At 45.2% G+C, this 23932-nt stretch overlaps 1 protein-coding gene across 4 annotated transcripts; it reads right to left on the bottom strand.

The window, feature by feature from the left end:
• Positions 1-25: 25 nt before the first annotated feature.
• pmepa1 (prostate transmembrane protein, androgen induced 1) lies at positions 26-23728 on the bottom strand. 4 transcript variants are annotated; one of them, XM_042089825.1, is made up of 4 exons: positions 23320-23728; positions 5983-6137; positions 5382-5435; positions 26-5113 (listed from the first exon to the last, which is right to left on the bottom strand). In XM_042089825.1, the coding sequence occupies exons 1-4, from the start codon at positions 23423-23425 to the stop codon at positions 4556-4558; spliced, it is 873 nt and encodes a 290-aa protein (XP_041945759.1). In that variant the 5' UTR covers positions 23426-23728; the 3' UTR covers positions 26-4555. The 4 variants fall into 4 exon arrangements, with proteins under 4 accessions (XP_041945759.1, XP_041945760.1, XP_041945761.1 ...); XM_042089826.1 differs by having other exon boundaries at positions 26-5110; XM_042089827.1 differs by lacking the exon at positions 23320-23728 and adding an exon at positions 9639-9731.
• Positions 23729-23932: the final 204 nt, after the last annotated feature.

Below are 23932 nucleotides of genomic sequence, written 5' to 3'. Positions count from 1 at the left end.
AACAATAACACAAAAACACAGGATGTTATTTTATAAAATATTTTATTGATTTAATCAGGGCTAATTAAAATGTTTAATAACTACAGTCTGTTCTTCTCCTTAAAACAGATATACAAACGCAACAACACATTTAAAAGATCCAATATAAATACAACATGAACAGGATTGTTTTCAAGTGAGCAGTTAAGAGTCGCCAGCCAATAAGCTGTCTTAGATTTTAGTCATCATGGCAACAGAGACCATGTGACAGAAGAGAGATGAAATATAGAAAACAAACAAACAAAAACAAAACAATGACAGTCCGAGGACTAAAAGCACCCATAGGTCTTTTAGTGTATGTTACGGCAAACATACAGTTACTGTTTTAATGGGTCACATACTGTACTGACTCAACCAGTACCACCACAATCAAGCCCTTATTTTTCCTCCCAAAGACTTCAATGTGAGGTGGCTAAGAGGCTACAGACAGGACAGGCGTAGAAGAGGAGACCGGTTCAAGTCTACAGGACTGATGGACAGGCTTACAATGGGAGAGACAATGGCCTTCTCTCCCACAGGAAGACAGACTCAGAGAGGGGTGTACTATGAAGCAAAGTTACTGGCCTATCCAGGTTACTTTGGGAGTAACCACTGCACTGCACTGAGCATCTACGGTTTCAAAAGTGACGTTTCTTTTGAAAGTCAACTCCTGAACTCACCGAAATAAGCCAGTAACCTCGCTTTAGAATACACCCCTCCATCAGAGACCATCAGAAGGGCAGGAAGACCACGAGACACCACTGACTGTCTGTCTCTTATGCCTGCTGTGGATCCTGTCCCTCTCCTCTATGGTTCGATCCACATGGGTAGCAGATCAGTATTCGGCCATCTTTTGAGCCCTGCGCTGCTTTTACTTTATAAGTCTGATCTCTACACTGCGTTGAGAGTTAAATGGTTAGCTATCAGTTACTTGTATGCATTTATTTAGAAATTATTTTTGGCATTATATTAAAAAGTAGGGATTCAAGTGAGAAAAGGCAACACAGTCCAGGGCTAAATGCCCTAAACGTTTAGACTTTCGGCTTTCATACTCCTCAAAAAGGCACACATCTAGAAGAAGCAAAGGTTTTCAGAAATGTAGCCAGTCAGCTTGACCTAAGTGCAGATATGTTTGTACTTATGTGTGCATGTGTTGAAGTCTCTAGAACTGAACACACAAAGGGGAGTCCGAAGCTGAAGGAAGAGTGAAGAGCTTCTTCAGCAAACTTCTGCATTTCATTTGTGTTGAGTGAATCTGAACAAAATTACATTTCTTTTTCTACAAAACTAAACATAAACAATAATAATAACAAACAATGACAAATGTTACAATTCTCTCTGAATGAACATAACTACATTATTAAAAAGGCAAATAATAGGTGTATTGCAACATTCTCCACAAAACCTCTTTAAAATCATCATCATACTCAACATCATCATCATCAATGTCCACGCGCACACACATATCATATTTCGAGAGAGGGCTTCTTCACTAAGAGCTCCAAGAAATGCAGAGAAATTGTGAGGGACTTAAGCCAGGCAAACACACACTGATCAGGACTTTTGATGTTTGTGTGTGCGCGTGTGTGTGTGTGTTGCATTTTAGCCTTGCCCTACCAGCAAACAGCACTACTCCGGTTGCCTTCTCCCTTTACCTATGGCTGATATAAGAGATATGATTCTGCCATGTCTCAAGGGGAAGTGAAGCAGAATCCGCCTCTGTGGCCAAAGCTACATTTATATCACACATGATCAAGTCCCTTCAATCAAACTCTATTCATTCAACCCCTCCCCCCCCCCCGTCCCCGTCCCCCAAGGTTTCTTTACTTTTCTTTTCATAGACGTGGGCTCAGACAGCACTGGCTACCCAAAGAAGGAGCTTGCCAAAACCAGACACACACACGCGTGCCCAAACACACATACCCTTGTGTGTATCAATAATCGGCCTTTGCTATGGAGCAGGGCTGATCACCCCAAACATCAGTCAGGCCAGGGCCAGCGATTAAAGGGTCTGGCTTCAGGCAGCTCATTTGGGTCATCTATTACATGATTAAAGTGTCTCGTCTTCACATGCATTTTCTAATGAAACGTTCCCATCTGCAGCGTAAACACCGGACACTACAATACAGTACAGTAGTAAGGTAGTCACGGCACAAGCAGATGTTAGTTAGCAATATGCCTGTGCTTTGTAAATGACATCCTTCAGGCGTGAGTGTTTTCCACATGCCCTTTCTCATAGTAACATGTAAAGATGGCACAAGAGTCTCAAACTGGCAGACAGGACCTATATGCAACGAGTGACCTAGAGTCCACATTGCACCACTCCATTAGACTCCTAAAATGCATGTGAATGAGCACAGAGACACAATCGTCCCAAACTGAAGAGAGCAGAGGTAGGATTTGGTCTCGCCTCGTCTCCTCTCATCTTCCTCTCCCTCCCTCTCTGTTCCTGCATTGGGATGCTAGCACACTGGAGGTCCCTGTGGCTCCAGGCCTCTAGGGGGAGCTCTTGCATATAGGTTGGGAGACCAGTGCTGTCTGGGGATTGTGTCTTTATCCCTCCCCTGTCGTCTTTAAAGTGCTGAGGCCCCCCCCCCCCCCTTGCCCTGGTCCACCCACACTTGACCCTGGTACATCAGGACACAGCACGCCCGCGCTCACAGAAGCTGCACAGTCTAGACATAGATGGGACACAGGCCAGGACTGGCCAGTGGCTGACTGGAGCTCCAGACGTCTGTCTGTGCATCTGCCTGGCTCCCTCGTGCAGAGCCTTGTCAATCAAAAGAGGAGTCTAGAACGGATCGAGGACTGACCCGAGCCAGAACTCGGTCCAGACAGAGCTCTTAGGCTATGCTTTTGGTGTCCAGTCAGAGCTGAACTGTGACATGGCTCGTGTCCACTACACAGAGCAGTCCAAGATGGCAGATGACTGGGCTAGAGCTGAGACCGATCCCTCCGTCTGAAGGGCTCTGCCCTGTGGCATGGGAGGAGGCTGCTGTGTTGGCTCAAGTGCTGCCATACGCTCCTCATAAGAGCTGGGTGGAGGGCTATACGGGGGGCATCGCATGACGCACGCAAACACAGACTGACTGACATACAGGCCCTCTCAATTACAAACACAAGAGGTTTTTCATTTGTACACAAGCCTCTGCTTACCATTTCGTTATATTTAAATAGTGCAATTTTTAGACTTTGTTTTTTTTTTTTATATATAAATAACTTTGTGCCTTTTAAGTTTTGTTTTCAGTTTTCATATACATGTATATGTCATCACTGGCTATGCAAAACCTTGTGCCTGCCGCTTAATGAAGCATTAACTCTCCCTCCATGAAATCAGTTGCAGATATACCGCTAGAGTGGTTAAGATCTTTTAGCCACTCTCAAATCAAAGCGTCACGCTAAAAGTGAGCTGGGATTCAAAGCCAGTGGGATCTCAATGACATGTTAATGGTTATTATGCCCACTGTACTGAAATACATTAGTTCTCTTCCAAATCACCCAATGATTTCAAAAGACATAGTACTTCAGTTATAGCACACCTGAAAAGTCTATTTCTGTCTATTAGCCTAATAGCCTAAACTATAGACTCCCACTCTAATCTCTTCAGCCCCTAGAACTGGGATAGCATGAGGCACAAGGTTTTGCACTGGAAGCAACAAAATATGGCATACATATACACATGCAGACATACACACTGAAGGGACATATAGCTCAACGTTCAATACGTTTCAGTTGGTTCCCCAACAGATCACTTCTAGAACAGGTGAAAAAAAAGCACTTCCTCTTTAGAAGGTGTTCTGTTTCTTTACAAAAATACTCATCTTAGCAGGTGATCCTCTCTTCCTTTCTACAAATTACAGACATTTGTTTCTGGTATGTTGTCAGACTAGTAAAGAACAGTCTCGCTTACAACTTTGTGCAAACATTTTTATGGAAGCTATGGTGGCCGAAGCTGGCCACTACCCCTAAGTGCCCCTCCTGAGACGGGCGGTCAGAGAGGTCAAGGATCAGCACGGCCACCATCTTGGTTCTCGACTAAACTATGAAACGGAATCGCAGAGGCATCAAACCTACATGACAAAAAGAACGCTTTTTAAATAGAAAGGTGATTTTTACTCCCAAATAAGAATGATTTAAGCTAAAAAGAAGAAAAGAAAAAAGGAAACAAGCATGGATTATGGAATATCATTTTGCCTCTGTGGTTCTGGACAATGCAAAAGTAAAAAAGAAAAATTACTGGAGGAGATCCACCTGGTTTGTGTTTTAAAACGGTGAACTCCCATGGTCATGATGTGAAGCAGTATTTACTGAAAGGACGCGTTACATAAATCTTTGTACCGAGGCAGGAGAGCAAGATGAAGAAGCGCGGTGTTCTTTTCTGTCGTTTCCACTCTTCTTTTGTGCAACTGCTTTCACACTAGCGTCCGACACCACTCCTGTTCATCTCCGGTGTAACGGCTGAGGGGGCTGAGGTGAGCAGATTTAGCAACCCCCCCCCCCCCACACACACACACACAACCCCCCCCCCCCCCCCCCCTCAAACCTGCTGTCCCTTCTGCTTCTCCTTGTTGCGTGCGTTCCTGTTCTCTACCGCCTGGATGAGGGGCGTGGGGTTCCCACCGCCCGTCCTCAGGTGCCTGGGGGGGGACGGGTGGTAGTAGTGTCCGACTGCCTCGCTGTACGTTGGGGGAGCCCCCTCCTGGCGCGGCTGGTTGGGGTAGCCCCCCACGGAGATGGAGATGGACCCGGAGCCGGAGCCGGAGCCCGCACTGCTGCTGCTGCTGTAGGTGGAGGGGGGGCAGGGGGGCCCGATGAGGGGCCCGTCGTAGATGGTGCGGTTGGGCGGCGCGCGCACCGACTCGCGGTTGAGCTCCAGCTGCTGCTCGGGGTCGCGGAGCTGCAGGGTGCAGGGGCCCTGGTAGGGCGGCGGCTCCTCGCCGTCCGACAACGAGATGGTGGGGGGCAGCTCGATGATGGAGTGCTGCAGGTACGGCCACGTGGGCTGGAACCGACCCGCGGCCACACCGACACCACCACCAGCGCCGCCGCCACGAGAGCCCACCGGATCTGGGGGCCGAGAGCCACTCACCTGCTGCTGGGGACAGACAGGGGAAAGAGAGGGAGATAGAGGAGAGAAGAGTGAGAGGAGAGAAAGGAGGAAAGAGAGAGAGAGAAGAGAGAGAGAGAAGAGAGAGAGAGAAGAGAGAGAGAGGGGGGGAGAGAAGAGAGAGATGGGGAGAAAGAAGAGAGAGAGAGATGGGGAGAGAGAGAGAGAGAGAGAGATTGTTAATCTATTATTGCAATAGCTGTATGTGGGAATAGCTCCACAGTGTTACAACCAGCGATGCAGAGTCTTGTCTTACCTCACTCGCACCACTAGAGGGCCCTACGCCATCAGATGGCCACAGACTTGTATCCTGTCAGAAAGAGAGAGGTGTTAAGTGTTCAGAATCATGGAGTAGGCTACATTTTTTTCAGTAAAGAACACGAAACACACACACACACACGCTGCATTATTTTCTGTCACCATAACTCTATGAAGAATTTAATGGAACAAGTCTGCTAACAAATGAAGCCTTGTTCTCTACTTGGCTTTTGGTGCAGTAAGGCATGAAGTCAGTCCAGATAAACAAATCAATTCTATTTACACTGCGGGGGTGAAGTCATTTAAGCACCATCCTCATGCGTTTGTGTGTGAGCGTGTCTATGGTTATGTCAGTGGTGTGTTCTGTGTTTGACTATATGAATGAGCGCATTGTGGAGTGTACTTTCATTCATGAATGTGTCTAATGTGAGTGTATGTGTGTGTATATTTTTGTTTCCATATGTGTGTGTGTGAATTTGTGTTGGTATGGTTGGTGTGTATGTGAACACATTTGTGCACACATGTGTATGTGTGTGTGTGTGTGTGTGTGTGTGTGTGTGTGTGTGTGTGTGTGTGTGTGTGTGTGTGTGTGTACTCACTGAGGTGAAAGGTAGGTGTTGTCTGCGTGCAGCGCTGTGTCTGGTGAGTAGCGAGTAGGCAGACAGTCTGTAGTGGTTGAGCAGGCAGGTGATCACTACCACCATCACCATCATAACCACCACTATCACCAGGATCTGCACAAACTCCAGCTGGCCTGCAAAACACACACAGAACCACACACTGTTAGTTATAGCTGCGTTCAGACATAGGTGTAAGTTGCTTGCAACAACATAAGCGGACATTTGGAACTCCGAACTTAGGTGGCTCTTACACTGCTGCCCTCTTAGTAATTCGGATGGACATTATGTATGAGCTCGTGTCTGAATGAAGCGAAGAGCATGCAGAGACTCTGTTAATGTGCGTGTTCCACCACGTTCAATCTGTTCAACAGCGTCGGTGTCGTTTACACATAATGTACGCATGCAAGCATCATATCTGAATCACCCGAAGGGTTTGACAAAGATCCGCATTGTGGAGGACGTGTTTGAAAGCAGCTACTGATGCATGTATGCACACATATGTACACATTCTCACACACACACCTGTAACACCTACCATCATAAGAGCAGCAATTTACCCACAAAACCTCAATGATATCGGCAACACAGCTCAACAAGGATCATCCCACGTTACTTCAAGTAGTCTCAGAGTTAATATATTGTTATTATTGTATTGTAGTGTAGATGTGAAAAACTTGTTGTAGAACGTTGATGGAGCAATAGTCAAACATGCAAACTGCGCTCACACACACAGACTTTGCTCAAGGATTACTACTGACCACAAACACAGGCAGTACAGACAGACACGGGTATTTCAGTTCAGGTCTAGACATACAAAGCAGACACCACAAACAAATAAGCAGACACTTCCCCGCCCCTACCCCTCCTCTCACACACACACGCTCACACACACACACACACACACACACACACACACAAATTCAATCCTCGAGACACAAATTGCGTTAAGCAGACACCAAAGGTAGATTCAGCGGCACTTCAATCAGAATTACAGGCCAACAGACCACGGTCAAGCTAAGAGAATGTGCTGGAGTGTGTTTTAGATAGAAGGCTCACAGTCGAAGCAGATAAAGAGATTTCAAAAGCACTCCTACAAATTTGACCTAAACTTAAACCAGCCAGACACCCAAGAAAAACATGGTAAGTGAACCCAACACAGTGATGTGAAGCCTTAAATCCCAGACTCAGCTGGGTTGCATTCAGGCACAAATTCAGAGGTGTCCATGCCAGAGATGCCTCAGGTGTCTGCTGAGTGTTCTGGACTATGGTCCAAACTAATAAAGCCAGAATGCGTATTAACATTCCTCCTTAGACCCATCGAGTAGCCTATCCGGCTGTTAAGTCACGATGCAATAATGTGCCGATAGTTCTCTTTCCAGTTCCAACTGCTTTCATAGCGCCCTCGTTTTTCTCCATAGACAGTAAAATAAACCATTTTTTTCTCCGCTACTCAGAGTAACCTTTCAAGAAAATGCTCATTCCACTACTCACTTGCTGCCACAACCTAATAAAATCCTACCGGTATGTTCCACGGAGGCCTGGACGTCAACCTTGATAATATCATCACTAAATCACAAAAACGGAGGTGATGGTGACAAGGTTTACAGGTTGTGACAACCGGGTGCGTTAGTAAACGTTTTTGGACGAAAAAGCTGTTGGACCCGTGACGCTGAACTTAATTTAATTGTTTGCCACCCCCTATCCCTTTGTAGACTAGCTGTCTGTTTGACTGTCTGCAGTGCATTGATAAGGCTAGCCACCTAGCCTAAATGGAAAGAGACAGGGTCTTTCTTTAAAAAGCTGGGTTTACTTCAGGAATCTTTCTTCATAACGTGCAGTTTTCCTAATCACTGCTGCCTAAGAGTGCTCTAAATTTTGGTAACATGCTTAGAGGAAATTCCATTTGTTAATGTGTTTATGGAGATTTAATTGATTCTAATGGCTAAAACAGGTATGTTTGTAAATGTCTGTTTTTATGGCATTATTGTTCACTAGTTTAGGTTCAAAACCAGTCTCAATTGACAGGTCTGACTGACAGACATTAAATAACATTTCCCATCTTCATCTTCATTAACAGTATTTTATAGGTTTAGCACACACACACAGAACCAGTCAGACCAGGGCTTGTCTTCTCAAAGAGCCCATGCAAACCGCAGTTAAACCTGCAGACAAAACAAACCTCTGCCCACAAACACAAATGCAGGGCACTTAGAACTACACACACACACACACCCACGCAAACACACCCACACGCACACCCACACAAAGGGACTGTGCCATCCTAGTTTCTCTGCAGTGTGTTTGCTTAGACAGACACTCATGTGTACCGAAAGCAGTACCAGAGGTTTTACTCACAAATCAACCCCTCACACACATCCACTTCCCGTTCACGATCATGCATAACCCTCTGAAGTGCGGCAACATGGGAAACACAGAATATCTCAAAGTCCTCGCCTTGCGTGGATCAGCTGGCAGAGCCAGGGGCCAACAACCCCTGGGCCACGGATCCCATTCCCAAGAAGTAAACATACCCAATGTACAACACCGTAAGCCACTAGGATCCCACTTTCTGTGGGATCAATAAAGAGTAGTAACACAGTGGTCTATCTATGGACTTACTGAATTACTGATCACATAATGTAGCCTGTCAAATACAGGAAGTCACTCAGGATAAAAGCATCAGCTAAATGAATAGGCGAGATGATGTTAAAAACTACAAGGCCCATAATTCTGGTGTGCAGAAGAAGACTCACCCTCACACACACTGTGGTCACAAAACTCGTGGCCAGTTCTGGAGACAGGCTGCATGCTGTTAGCTCCTGCTGTGCGTCACACACACTCCAAAAAGCCCAACGCTTCACGCACACGAACATGCACACACTTGAAGGTAACGCAGGTATGGATCCAGTAAGGAGAAGAGAAGCAAAGCAAGTAATCCAAGTACACAGCACCACAGCAACAGTCCAGAGTCCAGCGTCCAGCACTTTCTCCCCAAGAGTGACGACACACACACACTGAGACACACACTCTGTGGCAGTCTGGGGTCTACCAATGATGGGAACACACCCCCCACCTCATTACGCATTCCGACACACAGCTGATCACTACCCCCGAGCCAGACAATAGAGCACGGCCGAGAGTGTGTGTGTGTGTGTGTGGAAGGGGGAGGGGGGTGAGAACCACAGATGAGTCTGAAACTGCAGACTGCTGAGAAGGGGGGTGTGATTGAGAGCGAGACAGGGCATTCGAGAGGGAGGGAGGGAAGGAGAGAGAGAGAGAGAGAGAGAGAGAGAGAGGCGGAGGTCTCTAGGGAGGCGGCTTTTGTCTTGACAGATTTGTTTGATAGCATGAAGACACAACACTGCACAACACCCCGTGTTTATGAATGTGTGTGTGTAGGTCTCTCTCTGGGTCTGTCTGTGTGTGTGTATACATGTGTGTGTAGGACTCCCTCTGTGTCTGTGTCTGTGTGTGTGTGCGTGTGTGTGTGTAGGTCTCCCTCTGTGTCTGTGTGTGTGTCTGAGAAGTTTTTCCTAAACAGCATACAGTAACCACTCTGACTCCGATGGCTCATATAGGCGAACACGGGTCATTTGAATGTCAACTGCTGGGTGTGTGCTCAAAAGGAATCTAACCGTGATGATGCACTTCCAAGGAAAGAGAAGTGAGACAATGACGCTGGCTTTGGGTGATTCTCATGCGTTTGTTTCCAGGCAGTTTTCATCCCAGCCTTGACATGTAAACAAATAAAAACCAGCATGTTGGCTAAACCATGCTTAGACACACCGGTAACCTCCTGCCTTCTATAATTGTCTTAACAATGCAGAACAGCTTATGGCACCTTTAAAGTCATCAAATTAGCCTATTATTCTTAAGACACACACACACACACAAACGGAATGAGCATAGAACTAAAAGAAACACACACAAATAGCGTTAGACAGGACGACATGCAGACACACACACACAGGCCCACACACACAGATAAGACAGACAGACATGCACAGTTGCAGACAGTTATACAGACATAATAAGGACAGGAAGACTATGATTAAGTGTGTGTGCACATTTCAGATAGGACGACATGCAGAGAGAGAGAGAGAGAGAGAGAGAGAGAGAGAGAGAGAGAGAGAGAGAGAGAGAGAGAGAGAGAGAGATGAGAGAGAGAGAGAGAGAGAGAGAGAGAGAGAGAGAGAGAGAGAGAGAGAGAGAGAGAGAAAATTCACATGGACCATTTCTATCTGGCTTCTAAGAACATGATATGAAAGTGTGTGTGTTAATGTTTATTGGACTAGGTATGTTGTCTAGCTTTTGTCTGTGAGAGCCAGATCACCAGACTGGTCAGACATTCACACACACACACACACACACTCAAACAGTCCAAATTGGTCATAGGTGAAGCTAACAGACAGAGTGGACAGACAGACACACACACACACACACACACACAGCACTCTGTCGGGGAAGGGCACTTACGGTCAGAGCTGAGCCAGACAGCTCTAAGCACAAAGGCAGACAGCAGAGCAGAGGGAGGAGGGGAGAGCAGATCTCTCTCTCACACACACACACACACACACACACACACACACACACACACACACACACACACACACACACACACACACACACACACACACACTTCTCTTTTTTTCTCTTTCTCAGCTCCTTACACCTTCCCACTTTAAAACCTTGCTCTTTCTGTCCACACAATCTCCCCTTTCATGTGTATGCTAGTGTGTGTTTTGTCTGTGTTGTAGGTCAAGAGGGCACCACAGCCTTCTCCCCCCTCCCACTGCCATGGGAAAGTCAGTGTGTGTGTGTGTGTGTGTGTGTGTGTGTGGAGGGGAGGGGTGGCAGTGTAGCACTAGTTACACAGAGTGAAAAAAGGTCTTTTTCTTGTAAAAGGGGGTGGGAGGGTACAGGGTGCCACTGCCATGCTGAAAATAATAGTATTTCTATGTGAGTGTGTGTGTGTGTGTGTGTGTGTGTGAATAAGTGAGAGAGTAGTGGAAGTGTGATGCCCACTACATACTCGCTGCACCCGACCGGTAGCGCGACAATGTGACGTCAAAGTGACGTAGATCTCTCTGGCGCGCCAGGATTTTGGCCAGGTAGCACACGGTAGTGCACCACTCTATTTTTTTCATCTAAGCGCGACAAACCAGAAACCGGAAGATGGACTAGTTCGAGGGCAAGCGAGAGTTGCAGTGTTTTGTTACAGTCGTGAATTTTTAATAGTTTGCTGGATAAGTTAACAAAGTTACCAGCGAGAGTCGCAACACATGGAATTAAGAGAAAAGAATAGAAACGATTTATTTTCAAACAAAGGATATCTACTAAGACCTGAAAAAAAAAAATCTCTTTCCACTTTAGGAAATTACTAACTAAAATGTTTAAATTATTAAAATTTCCCTCGGGATGACTAAAGTATCTATATATCCATCTATCTATCGATCTATCTACCTGCACACACCTTGGAAACTAGATGATAATGATGATGGTAGTTGTGAATAGCAGAAACCATAACAGAGGCTAGCTAGTGTTTCTTACCGCAGCTTCTTCTACTGTGTAACGTAGTTAGCGTTAACCAGTTACCACAACAGCGACACCTCTGTTCAGGAGAAGACTGCAAGTAGTGTTGCGTCCGCCACGCGCAAGTATAAATAGGTACGGAGCTCCTGTGACGTCACATTGTCGCGCTACTGGTCGGGAGTGGCGAGTATGTTGAGCGCTTGAGTGAGCATCCAGTTTAAGTATGTCAGGATCGGAGAAATTAAGGACTGAATTTGAGAGAGCTGTGTGAGATAAAAATACACAAACAGATGAATGAAAACCTGCTGACGCGAATACACACACACACACACGCACACACGCACACACGCACACACACAGACACACAGACACAATACTACTTTAGATTAGAGTGTTTATGTTGATGCGTGTGCATTTTTGTGTCTGCGTGTATATTGCGTCGCTATCTGTCTGGGCAAACATCTGGCAATGGAAACATGTGCATGCACAGTACAGCTAATGAAAGAGTCAGACAGGCCTGGAAGGGGGGTACAGAAAGAGAGGGAGGGAGAATGAGAGAGAGAGAGAGAGAAAAAGGTAGAGGGAGGGGGAGAGAGAGAGAGACAGAGAGAGATAGAGAGAGAAAGGTAGAGGGAGGGAGAGGTGAGTCACCAGAGAAATAACTGAGGACTGAAGTGTATCATTTACACAAACAATATCAGAGTTCCTTGTTCCTCACTCATCCCCTTTCTGGCTGTCTGTTCAGCTCCAAACCTAAGCAAAACATACCACACACATGCGTGCACGCACACGCATGGTAAAGGAATGTCCCACTACTCAGTTGATAATTCTCTAAGCCTACAACTACACAAATCCGTTTTAATTTTAAAACAGTTTTAAAATGAAAACAATCTCCATCCATATGAGCATATAGATCTCTGTCCAGCTCACACTCTGAAAACACACACATCCCGTGACCATTTGCATTGGTCAAACAACGCAAGCTTACTGGCTCTAGTGTGGCAAGCTAATGTTAGCTCCCCAGTGTAACTGCTTCTATATCAGACATTATGCCAAATGTAAAATAACAACAGCATTTTCACATGCAGTCTTCGCAACCCTCGATCTTGAAAAATACACTTTATTTTCACTTAGCTGAATGTCTGCTATATTAGGCTAGATATTCCTTCTACTATAACATACTGGCTAAACAGTAAGCTCAGGCCTTTTTATACACACAAAGTACACTACTGTACTATTGCAAGCCACTGAACACAAAGGCTTTTTCTCTAGCAAACTGGGAGCTGGCGGATCATTTGTGTGAATGACATCACAACAGCGCCGAGAAATATATAAAAAAAAAAAAAAAACTTCAAGCACGCAGACGTCCATCCTCACGAGTTACTAAAGGCAGATCGGCTAGCCAGCCAGCCCCCGTGGGGAGTTATGTAAGGACGCACCACAGCTCTCAGAGAACATGGGACAAAAGGTCAAACTCAACAGGACTGTCCCCGTAACTCAGATATAGTACAAGACTTGTTTGGCGTCTGAACCGGAGGTGTAAGAGGCAGACAGACAGGCAGGCAGGCAGATAGACAGGCAGGCAGACAGACAGGCAGACTGTTGAATTCCTTAGCCTTCTGATGCAGTACTGAGTCAGCAAGGCGAGGGAAAGGTGCAGCCTAAACTTCCTCCTGCATCCAATACTGAATACTGAAATAGAGTATCTACAGAACATAACTATGCCGTGACTGGACAACTGATATCCGTGAACAGATCACGCTCACGCTCTTTCCAGAGCTGGCATATGGAGACACTAAGTGGGAGACAGGCAGACAGTCTAGCAGGTTGGCTAACACACTAATAGGGACAGACAAATACACAGACAGACAAACAAACAAACAAACAAACAAACAAACACAGGCTGAAAGGTGGCAAACCAGAGAGTGTCTGTCTGCACATGCACGCGTATCATTCAGCGTGCCTCTGTAGCTTGTGCTCTCCACCTGCACTCAATGACTGGTGCTCTTCCTCTGGTGTAGGGCCTACACGCATGTCTCATGTCATGTGGCAGTAAAATGTAATCTCATCTAATCTAATTCACCACTGCAGCTCCACCCAGCTGGGGCTACTAGCGCCAGCGCCACCGGCATCCCTCCCCCCCTGGGGTGGAGACGGCAGCCCCGGCTTGTCTGAGACGTATGAAAATCCTGGGCTGTTATCGGCCGCGTGGCTGGCCATTATGCGCCGTGGTCATTAGCATGTTAGCCAGAAGGGCCAGACCGACGCAGGTCCCCCGACTGAGGGAGACGAGGGGTGGGGAGGGGAGGGAAGGAGAGAGGGGGGGTGGGGGACTCCGCTGTCTGCACCACAGAGAAATATATGTCTGTCAGACATACAGGGGGAGGGGGCACTCAGGAGGTGTAGTTTGGTGTGTGTGTGTGTTTGTGTGCGTCTAGTCTGATAAGCTGATCTGAATATTCATGATTCATCTCATGAGTCTGAGTCTGTCTCGGTCTGGAATGAGCAAACAGCTGATGTCTCTCACCTCTTCCTCCCTCACTACCCCACCACCGAGTCCTGCGCACGCACACGCACGCATGCACACACACACACACACACACACTCTTTACAACCATTGCATTAACATTTTCACTCTCCAATATCAATTCTCAGGACCTAAGAAAGGGTTGTCCCTCTAACTGCCTGAACCAATATCTTACCCAGAACGCATCCGTCTCTGGATATCTGAGCTAGCTGCTGAGGTTATTTAAGCAATAGGACCCAAAAGTGAGAGTGGGACTTGTAATGGATATACCCATGTCATATTGCTTTAATACAACAGTTCTACTATGAAGTAGACTTCCTGGACTCACTGTTTACCTTCCTGCAGTCAGGTCATCCTGACACCCAAAGAGGCAGGTGAACATGCGATCTGTTTGTTACTGTACTGGCTATACACTCCTAATGGATTTCTTAGGTTGCCTTCACACTGGATCCGTTTTTTGGCAACGGCAGTTTATTTCCTGGTTTTGGAACAGAGAGCATTCGAACATTCTAACAAACCGCACCCCAGACCACTGCTTTCTAGCGGAGCCTGGTTCACATTAGCAAAAATCACAGAACCATCAGTCAAAATGAACTCGGGTCCGGAACAAACGGTCTAGTGTGAATGCGCCCTGACGTATTAAGTTTGGGGATTTTTGCCTTTATTCAGATAAGATGGTGAAAAGTGACAGGAAGTGAGTGGGAGAGAGAGAGATGGGGTGGGATCACAAAATGACCATGGGTGAGATTCAAACCCGTGTCCTTGTGGCCACTTGGACCTGAATGTGGAACGGGCACTGCTGCTTGCGCCGGAGTTGATTTGGTCTCTGGCACAGCTTTGGTCTGGATCTAGCCCACATACCCTACTGACCCCTCCCATATCCAGAGCCAGAGTACGAGGGAAGGCCCTGTGTGCTGGGACTAGAAGCAGAATTCCCTGTATTGGGCTACTCTATGACATCAAATACACAGGAGAGAAACGGCAAAACAAAACCAAAACCTTGAAGGCGAGCTATTTCATTACAAATGACTGTCCCATGTCTCTGTCTGGCTTTGTCCAATTCTTTAATATTTTGTTCAGCTTTCCTCTATCCCCCCCCCCCCCCTTGTTACTCATCTCTCATGCCCACCACTGTGAATTTCTGTCTCTCTTTTCTCTTTCCTTCTCCCTTGCTCTTCCCCCTTCTCTCTATCATTTCTCTTCTCTCACCCTCTCCATCTTCATTCTCTCTTCCCCCTCTTTGTCTCTTCTCTCCATCATTTCTCTTTAGCTCTTCTACTCATATCCCTTTCTCCCTTTTTTCATATTTTCCCTCTCCATCATTTCACTTTAGTCTCTCTCTCTCTCTCTCTCTCTCTCTCTCTCAGACCAGCAGACTCTCCAGACACAACAGAGTGCGAGGCGTGACCACAGGGCTGGAACAGAGAGCACTCAGTCCTGCGTCGTGCTTTAGCTCCATTGACCCGACCTGACACTATGCAACGAGACGCACACATCAAGTGTGTGTGTGTGTGTGTGTGTGTGTGTGTGTGTGTGTGTGTGTGTGTGTGTGTGTGTGTGTGTGTGTGTGTGTGTGTGTGTCCTAGCGTAGGAGGTGGTCTGTAAATCTCTCTTTCTAAAACCTGCAGGTGTGCTTGCGTGTGGCGACGAACTGCATGACGCTTGCAGGTGTGTATGTGTGTGTGTGTCCTGCAGGTTTGTGTGGGTTTGTAGAGCTCAGCTAATGCCATCATCTCCCTCTGAGGCTCCCCATGACTCATTCCATCGTCAGACAGACTGACAGAAAAACACCAAGAGAGAAAGCCACCGAAAAAGTCTAGCCGTCTAGCCGACTAGCCGTCATACCTCACAAACAGCTGTATTCCCGCTCACTGCCACATCAAAAAGGTCCCAGATAAAAGCCATTTCCTTCTGAAATCTCTTACGCACTAGGTCATAAATTATTTCTGTTTGGCTGCTGGGGAAAGACCTTGCCTGACATGGCTGCTCTTTATTGCATAAGGATCTACCTGTTTGGTTCTGCAGCTCCACTGCTGAGGGATGACGGTGGTAACTTGAAGCAACAATGTGCAACTACTGAGACTTTTTGAAGTTTGCTTAAAAAGGGACACACATTTTGGATATCATCTTCAAATTCATTATGATTGTGGTATCTTATGGTCATATGTAGAACATCTACGCCTGTCCTGAGCAGCCCCAGTGTGCAGTGCTATGGACACCCCCACAGATTCTTTCCCACACAGCCTCCACATTGCCAAAAACACCAAAACATTTTAATATTGCTTTCATGATGATAATGAAATATATTCCTCATTTATACTATATCAGTAACTTAAAGGTTGTATCAGCGATTTCAGGCCCCAAAAAGGGCCCAAACATAAATGATCACATTCATCTAATCTTTCCTAACAATCCGCTAGCTGTCTGCCCCATAAGCAGGCCGTCAAAAAACGTGTCTCAGTAGGCAGCCTAGGCTCCGAGATCTGTACACAAAAACAATTGCTACCAACAAGGGTTGGCAACCCACTCAAAGGCAAAATAAAGTGTTTCAACCAATAACGGACGAGATGCGTGTTTAGGAGAGTTTTAATTGCACGAAGGGAGGGGGAGGAGCTCTCTGTTTTGTTTGAACATCAACAGAAGTGACGTATCCCTGCTATCACTGATACAACCTTTAAATCTTTGAATAGAAGGACCTTAAATGAATAAATGGCAATGGAAAAATCTGGCCTGTACTCTTTGATGATCAAATCCCTGTTAGTCCAAAGCCTTAGCTCGGGAGCAGATTTGGGCTACTGTCTGACACAAATCTCTACTAACCCTACACGACTGCAGCTCCTTAACCTACTCCATTAATCCTGCGAAAAACCTTACGGGGACAGAGACTTTTGAAACCCTTACCAAAAAGCCCCCAAAAACCTTCACCAGAAATTCAGGTTCAAAAGTAGCAAATAAACTAGCATGATTTTCTTTAGTTAGCGTGTATGTTCAACTTTCCAAATAGGCTCCTGATAGACTGACTAACCCAAATGATGAATGACCCAATAGTCTGTGAGGGTGTGAGCCTGTGTGAGAGCATGCAGGTTTAACTTCCTAGGTAAGCTCCTGATACACTAACCTGAATCATTTTGGTCTGTGTGTGTGTGTGTGTGTAAACTCCTAATGCCGGCAGCACACTGTCCAGCCATGAGTCAGCACTCTTCCAGTCTGACACACACATCCTGGGTTTCAACTTTTATTACGTCTGGCCTCTCTCTCTCTCTCTCTCTGTGCGAGAGAGAAAGTATTAGTTATAGCCAGATCTTTTGTCCCACCCCCTTCTCACACACACACACACACACACCCTGCTCAACCCTGCCTTTATGACAATGAGCCCCTCATCTAAAAGCATGACCTTTCAACTGCGACCTTCACCCAAGGGAGGGGTTGCCAGGAGACAAGCCCACCATGACCCCAGCGTAACCTGCCTTCTGTGCCATGCAGATGCACGGCCAACTCCGTTTCATATGCAAAGTGCCCTTTAACTTTCATCTGCATAATCAGGGCTTAAAATTAAATTTTCAAAATAGGGGGGGGGGGGGGGGTTCGATTCTGATACCAAGTCAAGAATTGGGATTTCGATACTTCTTCGATACTTTTTTTAAAATGTGTTTGATTTTGGGGCCCCCACCACCCTGACGTCATCAGTAATATACACTGTAGTGGGAGTGGACATCCTAGATTCTGCTTGACTCTCTCCACACACACAATGTTAAATTCATATAGAGTGTATTTAGTTAATAATGCATTTTTTAATGTATAGCATTTTACTAGTAATTACTAGTATCTAAACATATTTAGTAATTTGAATGCTTCATATTGACGTTTAAACTATAACACTATAACAGGCATATCTTTAATGTGGTGTGTAGGTCTAATTGAGTGCACATTGGTGATGAGCATAGATATCTATGGGTGTTGAGTAGGTGTAATTGAATGCCTGTCACTTTTAGAAATACGGGAGAGTAATTAGCCTCTCTTCAGCCTGACGGTTTTAGGCTAGTCGCTAGTGAATAAAAGTTGTGCATAGTGCATAAGGATATGTGGATGCAATTCATTATGTTTTCTATGTCATTAGATAAAACTAGATGTACCGCATAGCGGTACAAAATATGACTGCCGCTCAGTCCTGTACATCCATTCCGCGAAAATAAAATCATCTTAATGAATTTGTCTCCATCTTCTACTCCATCCCCCACTCTTGAAACTTTTGTGTATGCTTGTTTGGAATGTGTGTTTGCGGGCCGCACACAAGTAGCCTACTGGCGCTGCAAAGGTGAATAGATGTGTAGCACTTGCCAAAAAATTTGTAGCATTGTTATAAAACCTTTAAAATATCTAAACAATCACAAGTAGGGCAGTTCATCACAGTCCATCCATTGCAACTGGACTGATGAAAGGTACACCTGTAAGCTACATTGTATTTGGGAAAAGCAGAAGGTAGCAGCATAATGTATTTATTTATTTATTTATTATTAAACAAAACAATCCCTGTCAGTTCCATGCAGTTTTCAGCAGCTATCAAGAAGAGAGGTCATGGATTTTTGTGAATGTTTCTTCTTCTACATATGCATAAGTTTAGTCATCTAGTTCATGATATTCAGCTTTATTGTCAATGCACAAATTAAATACCAGTAGTCTAAAACAAAATGCCGTTTTACCCAGTGGTGCAAATAACTGACATGTCCAAAAGGGCCTTCATGAAATGCGTTGCTATAGACTGTTCATACACATTTTAACGGGCCAAGTTGAAGAGCTACTGTCCGTTATTGTTTGTGCAAATAATATGCTGATTCATGTTCCCTTGCATTTTGCAACTATGAGGTCCATGGTTAGTCTGGCTTTCGCCAGACCAAGCTCAATCTTTTAAGAAATCGAAAAGGAATCGCCGGCAGATCAGGCTGAGTTCACCCAGCCTAGTCCATGGTAGGCGCCCGATAGAAATATTGTTTAATTTTGCGATTGAGATGTCCACGCACTGGCGCCCCCCCTGCGTGTTCGACCCCGGTTTCAGAGCTATTCTAAATGCAAAAATGCAGAGGGAGTTATGACAAAAACGGGGGGCGAGTGGCCCGCGGGGATCCAACGAAAAAAAAAAAAAAAAAAAACTTTGACAATCCCTATATGACCGCTTCGCTAGCGGCGGTCATAATAAATGTTCAAAAAACGAACAAGTCGAAGACAATCTTTCTGGGATCAAGTGTTGACGTGACCTGAGCTAGCAGGATAGTTACCAAGGAGCTCTTTCCAGATGTAAAAGTTTGCCATGGTTGCGTAGCCTATTTGCATAAGCGCAAAGTGGTTCTCTCTCTCTCTCTCTTTTTCTCTCTCTCTCTCTGTGTGTGTGTGTGTGTGCGTCTGCATGAGGCTATATTCAATTCAACTCGGTAGTTGATCCGTCCGGTCAATAGCACCGCATTCACGCCACTTCATGATTATATTAACGTCATCAGACAGGCTGTAAAAGTGTATGCGGGAATTTCTCGCATTATGATGGCTAGAGTTGCGGGACTTGAACAAATTATGCGCAATACCCGCAATCCCGCAGTGAAATTTAAGCCCTGAAATTAATGTTAAGACAATCTCTCCCATCTCTCTTCATTGTGCATGTCTGCATCTAGACATACATATTAGAGTAAATCAAGTTAAGCCACTATGTGTGCCTGTGTGTGTCCACAAGTCAGTGGATGTCTATGTATGCCTTTTGCATGTGGGCCTACTGTATGTGTATATTGAGCATCTGTATATGTGTGCACTGTAGGTTTATCAGAATAAGCAAAGGTATAGTTAATATTCCTAGACAGTCTGTGCGCATGCACACTATCTATAATCATTATAGGATGACTGTATTTTAAAAAAGCATGGGTGTATGTATGTGCGTGTGTGAGTTCATGTATGTTTGCCTATGTACATACGTTTTTTTGTATGTAAGGCATTTGTGGTCTTTAAAAAAAAACAGTGCTGTGGAGTTACATACCCTGAGAGTACAGGGTGGGAACAGAAGGGTGTGTGTGTGTGTGTGTGTGTGTGTGTGTGTGTGTGAGTGTGTGAGTGTGTGTGAGTAGGGAGGTAGCAGTGGCATGGGAATGCCCCTCCAAACCCAGCCAGTTGGCACACATGATGTCCACCACCACAACCTCCCCCATCTGCCATTTAAAACACATACCCATCACACCCATACCCACTACCATGCATATTCACAAGCTCTCCATCAGTCACTCTGGCTGTCACTGACTGTCTGGTGGGGGTAGGAGAAGCACTGTGTGTGTGTGTGTGTGTGTGTGTGTGTGTGTGTGTGTGTGTGTGTGTGTGGGAACAGGGTCTGTCTGGACGGGTGAATCAGTCCTCTATGGTGTGTGGCGTAAAAGGAAACAGACGGAGGCTGATCAGCTGACATAAACTGAAGGCAGCTGCCGCTTCACTATCTGGGGGACGACTCTCACCATGGTAAAAGTCAGCCATCAGGAAGACAACATCCCTCAACCAAAACAACCCTCTGCTGCAGAGTTCCACCAGAGCCCATATAAGAATGTTTGTAACTATTACAACGTTACATTGTAACATTGAGTTCTACAGTGATACAATCTGTGTTCCATGGTTCACTTATTGTTCCAGCTACTTCAATTTAACATTTATGTTCTGGTGTATGTGTTATGCCAATGGCAGTTTCAGGACAACTTTGTATAGTACCACACACACACACACACACCCTCCTTTAGTATGTTCTCTATAGTGTCTTTTGTTTGTTATTGCTAAAGTGTACATCCCTGACATTTGCATGCAAAGACACTGGTTTGGTGTGTATGAGTCTACCAGCGCTAACTGCTTATTAGTGAATAAGGCGGCTGCATGATGTCTTTGTCTTTCATCCATGAGGGTGTTCCCAGCCAGTCCCTAAGGGTGTGTGTGTGTGTGTGTGTGTGTGTGTGTGTGTGTGTGTGTATGTGTGTGTGTCTACCACGTCCCTGTGGGACTATGGTAATGTGTGTGTTTGTCTGAGTGTGTGTCTGGTCAGTCTGGTGATGTCTCAAAGTCAGATGTTGCAGATATTCACACACACGCATACTCTCATAAACATTCTCTCTTTTTTGCACACACATGCACAACCTCTCTCACACATGAAATTCACCCAAATGATAACTAAAATGGACCAATTTTTTGTCAATGTTTCTTTCTGTGCAGGGATACAATAGGGAAAGCATACACTGTATAGTCTACTGAGAAAAAACAGCTTTGCTGGAGGCCTACTTGATAATGAACATTTGTTTCGCCATGGTCTGCTAAATACTAAAATACCTAGCATTCCAGAACGTGGTCTCGATTCAATTTATAAACAGTTTTCAACCATGCTTTGAAATCCCTTTTCAGTTTATGGTGTACCACTCACTCTGCCTTGAGTTATGCTCCCTTTACTCTCAGCCCAGACGTGCCCAGGAGGGATCCTGCATTCTGCAGTCAGCGCTACCTGCGTCGTGTCTGAGCAACTGAAATGACAGCATGCTGAGTGGCTACAATGAGATCATGGTTCCTCGGAAAGGCAAAGCGCCAGTCTCATCCATGTGTCAACATTAAAAAAAGTGACTAAATGTCCCACTATGACTACTTCTAACGCCAATCCCACCTACCCAGTCATGCTCACTGACTCTCTCTCTCTCTCTCTCTCTCTCTCTCACACACACTCACACACACACACACACACTATGTGCCGCAATGCATGTTTTTATGAATGACTGACACAACATAAATGGAACACTACATTATTAGATTATTAGTAGCTCACATTACCTATATCCTCAGAACAAATATGTAGGGGCCACAGTGGTGTGGGAGAATGTAAACCACTCACAATACACTGATCAGCATCACATCATAGTCCCCATCACACAAAGTATGGTACAATCCATTAGATTAGGGAATATATATTCCCCTACCCTTACAGAACATTGGCCAAGCACTGGCCCCACAACATAGGGTAAGTGAGAGAAACACGGGGGTAGAGAGACATCCAGCATCCAGGAAGAGAGACAACCAGACAAAACATCAACCAACAACATCATAACCATAACATCAACGCAGCATGAGCAAGTTTGAGATGCAGGAAAAAGACAGCAAACAAAACAGTGTGTCAGGATAAAATTCAGATGTTCTTGGCCAATGCCTTTGTGCCCGAGTTTTTGTTTGTGAGCATGTTCTATACGGATTTCTTTTTGGGTGAGTGTGTTTTCTAAGGATTTCTTTTTTGGTGAGTGTGTTCATGAGAGAACAAGTTTTTCTTTCTCTTTTTTAAAGGAGGAGTCTCATCAGTGCTATGGTAGACTGCAAAAATATATAATTTTTAAAATCCCCCTTTATCTTTCCATGGCCAGACACAACATGACTCAACTGTGACTGTCAAAGGAAAAGCCCTCACACAATGCCAGCTCATTAATCAGGCCTGTAACTTAAGCCGTCTAAAGACTATTTCTCTACACACAGAAGATTTAGAGTCAGTCGCATGCTACTCTATTAAGGATGCAGCTGATGTTTAATAAAGTCAAGGAAACTTTGTCGCCATGGTGCTTGTATGTTTGAAGTGGTTTATGAATCCAATATCTATTCGACTTTACAACAAAGTCATCAACATATCGATTGTCAATAAACTGTAGCTCCTCCCCCTAATTCAACTAAGGAAACATATTACCTGGGTCACAAGTTGTCCTACACCTGTGTAAATTAACGTTGAAGTAAAAAGAAAGCAGGTCTAATTTAAGACCAAACATTTGAGAGGCAAGGCTAGACCAAACGTCTGTTTCCCTATTGACTTTGTGATAACCATCACAAAACACGTCCCCAAAAGAACGTGTTATTCTGACAATTTGAGGGGGGGGGACAGGCTGTTTGCAAAATAAAACTTGTGTTGAAAATTCCACTTAGAAGTTTGTTTGTAAACTGTAAGCTGAAGTAAGGAAGTCCGATGGATAGACAGACATTGAAAGAGAAACATGTATGCTACTTGCTATGCAAACAAAAACAAAACCGAGACAGACAGACAGCCTTGAACGCAGCTATCGCTAACAAGACTGGAGTCAGTGACCTAAAAGCACCGAGTGTATCTAATGCTAGGATAGCAAACTTAGCTGAGTTAGCTCGCCAAAGGAACATCATTAACGTTTTAAAATTACGCTAGCAACATGAACATTAGAATCTAGCCTTAGAGAAAAGCACAAAAGTCTACTTACTGATCTCCGTACTCTGAAAAGAAGTCGTGTGTTTGCAGTTACAGGAACAGGACACATTCGTGTGGATGCCCGTTGTATCGTTGATAAGACCCATAGAGTTAAACATTTAAATCTAAGAATCTGCCGTTAGGAAGTAACGTTAAACAACTAAAATAGTTAACGCAAAGTAACGTAAAACCCTTTCAATGAAACATGGATAGAAGTCGCCGTCGAGGTTGGTTCTTTTCCCAACACACCGAACGTCCGAGAAATACCGTGTGTTTAGTTTGACTTTTCTAACCAACCCCGGGCCGCTGTTGGCCCTCGGTACTCGAGTACGGCGTTGTTTCTATGCAGGCAGATTGTGCTATATTCTGTCTGTCTGGCCGTTGGGTTACTGCGACTGGGTTACCTCAGTCAAGTCCAAGTCGGCTGCGATAGTCTGCGGGAGGGGCTTCCGAGCAGACAGGATTACGTCAGTGCCAGACTTGGATTTCCAGCAATGTGTTTGGTCAATCCATAGACATAACACAACCCCGAAAAACCTGTCGCCGGTGTAAGCGTCTTGTGAATACTGCCGGTAAAATGTTCTAAATGTATTTCACCTCAAGACTGATGCCATACCATAAGCCTC

Source organism: Alosa sapidissima, chromosome 4 (assembly GCF_018492685.1).
Source record: "Alosa sapidissima isolate fAloSap1 chromosome 4, fAloSap1.pri, whole genome shotgun sequence".
Lineage (NCBI taxonomy): Eukaryota > Metazoa > Chordata > Actinopteri > Clupeiformes > Clupeidae > Alosa > Alosa sapidissima.
This window is presented reverse-complemented; position numbering and strand designations above follow the sequence as displayed.

Coding starts and splice junctions, on each gene's coding strand:
- pmepa1 (XM_042089825.1), bottom strand. CDS start 23,425: ATGTTTAACTCTATGGGTCTTATCAACGATACAACGGGCATCCACACG. Junction 6,138..23,319: donor TTTTCAGAGTACGGAGATCA/GTAAGTAGACTT, acceptor TGTGTTTTGCAG/GCCAGCTGGAGTTTGTGCAG. Junction 5,114..5,381: donor CCTCTAGTGGTGCGAGTGAG/GTAAGACAAGAC, acceptor GTCTGTCCCCAG/CAGCAGGTGAGTGGCTCTCG.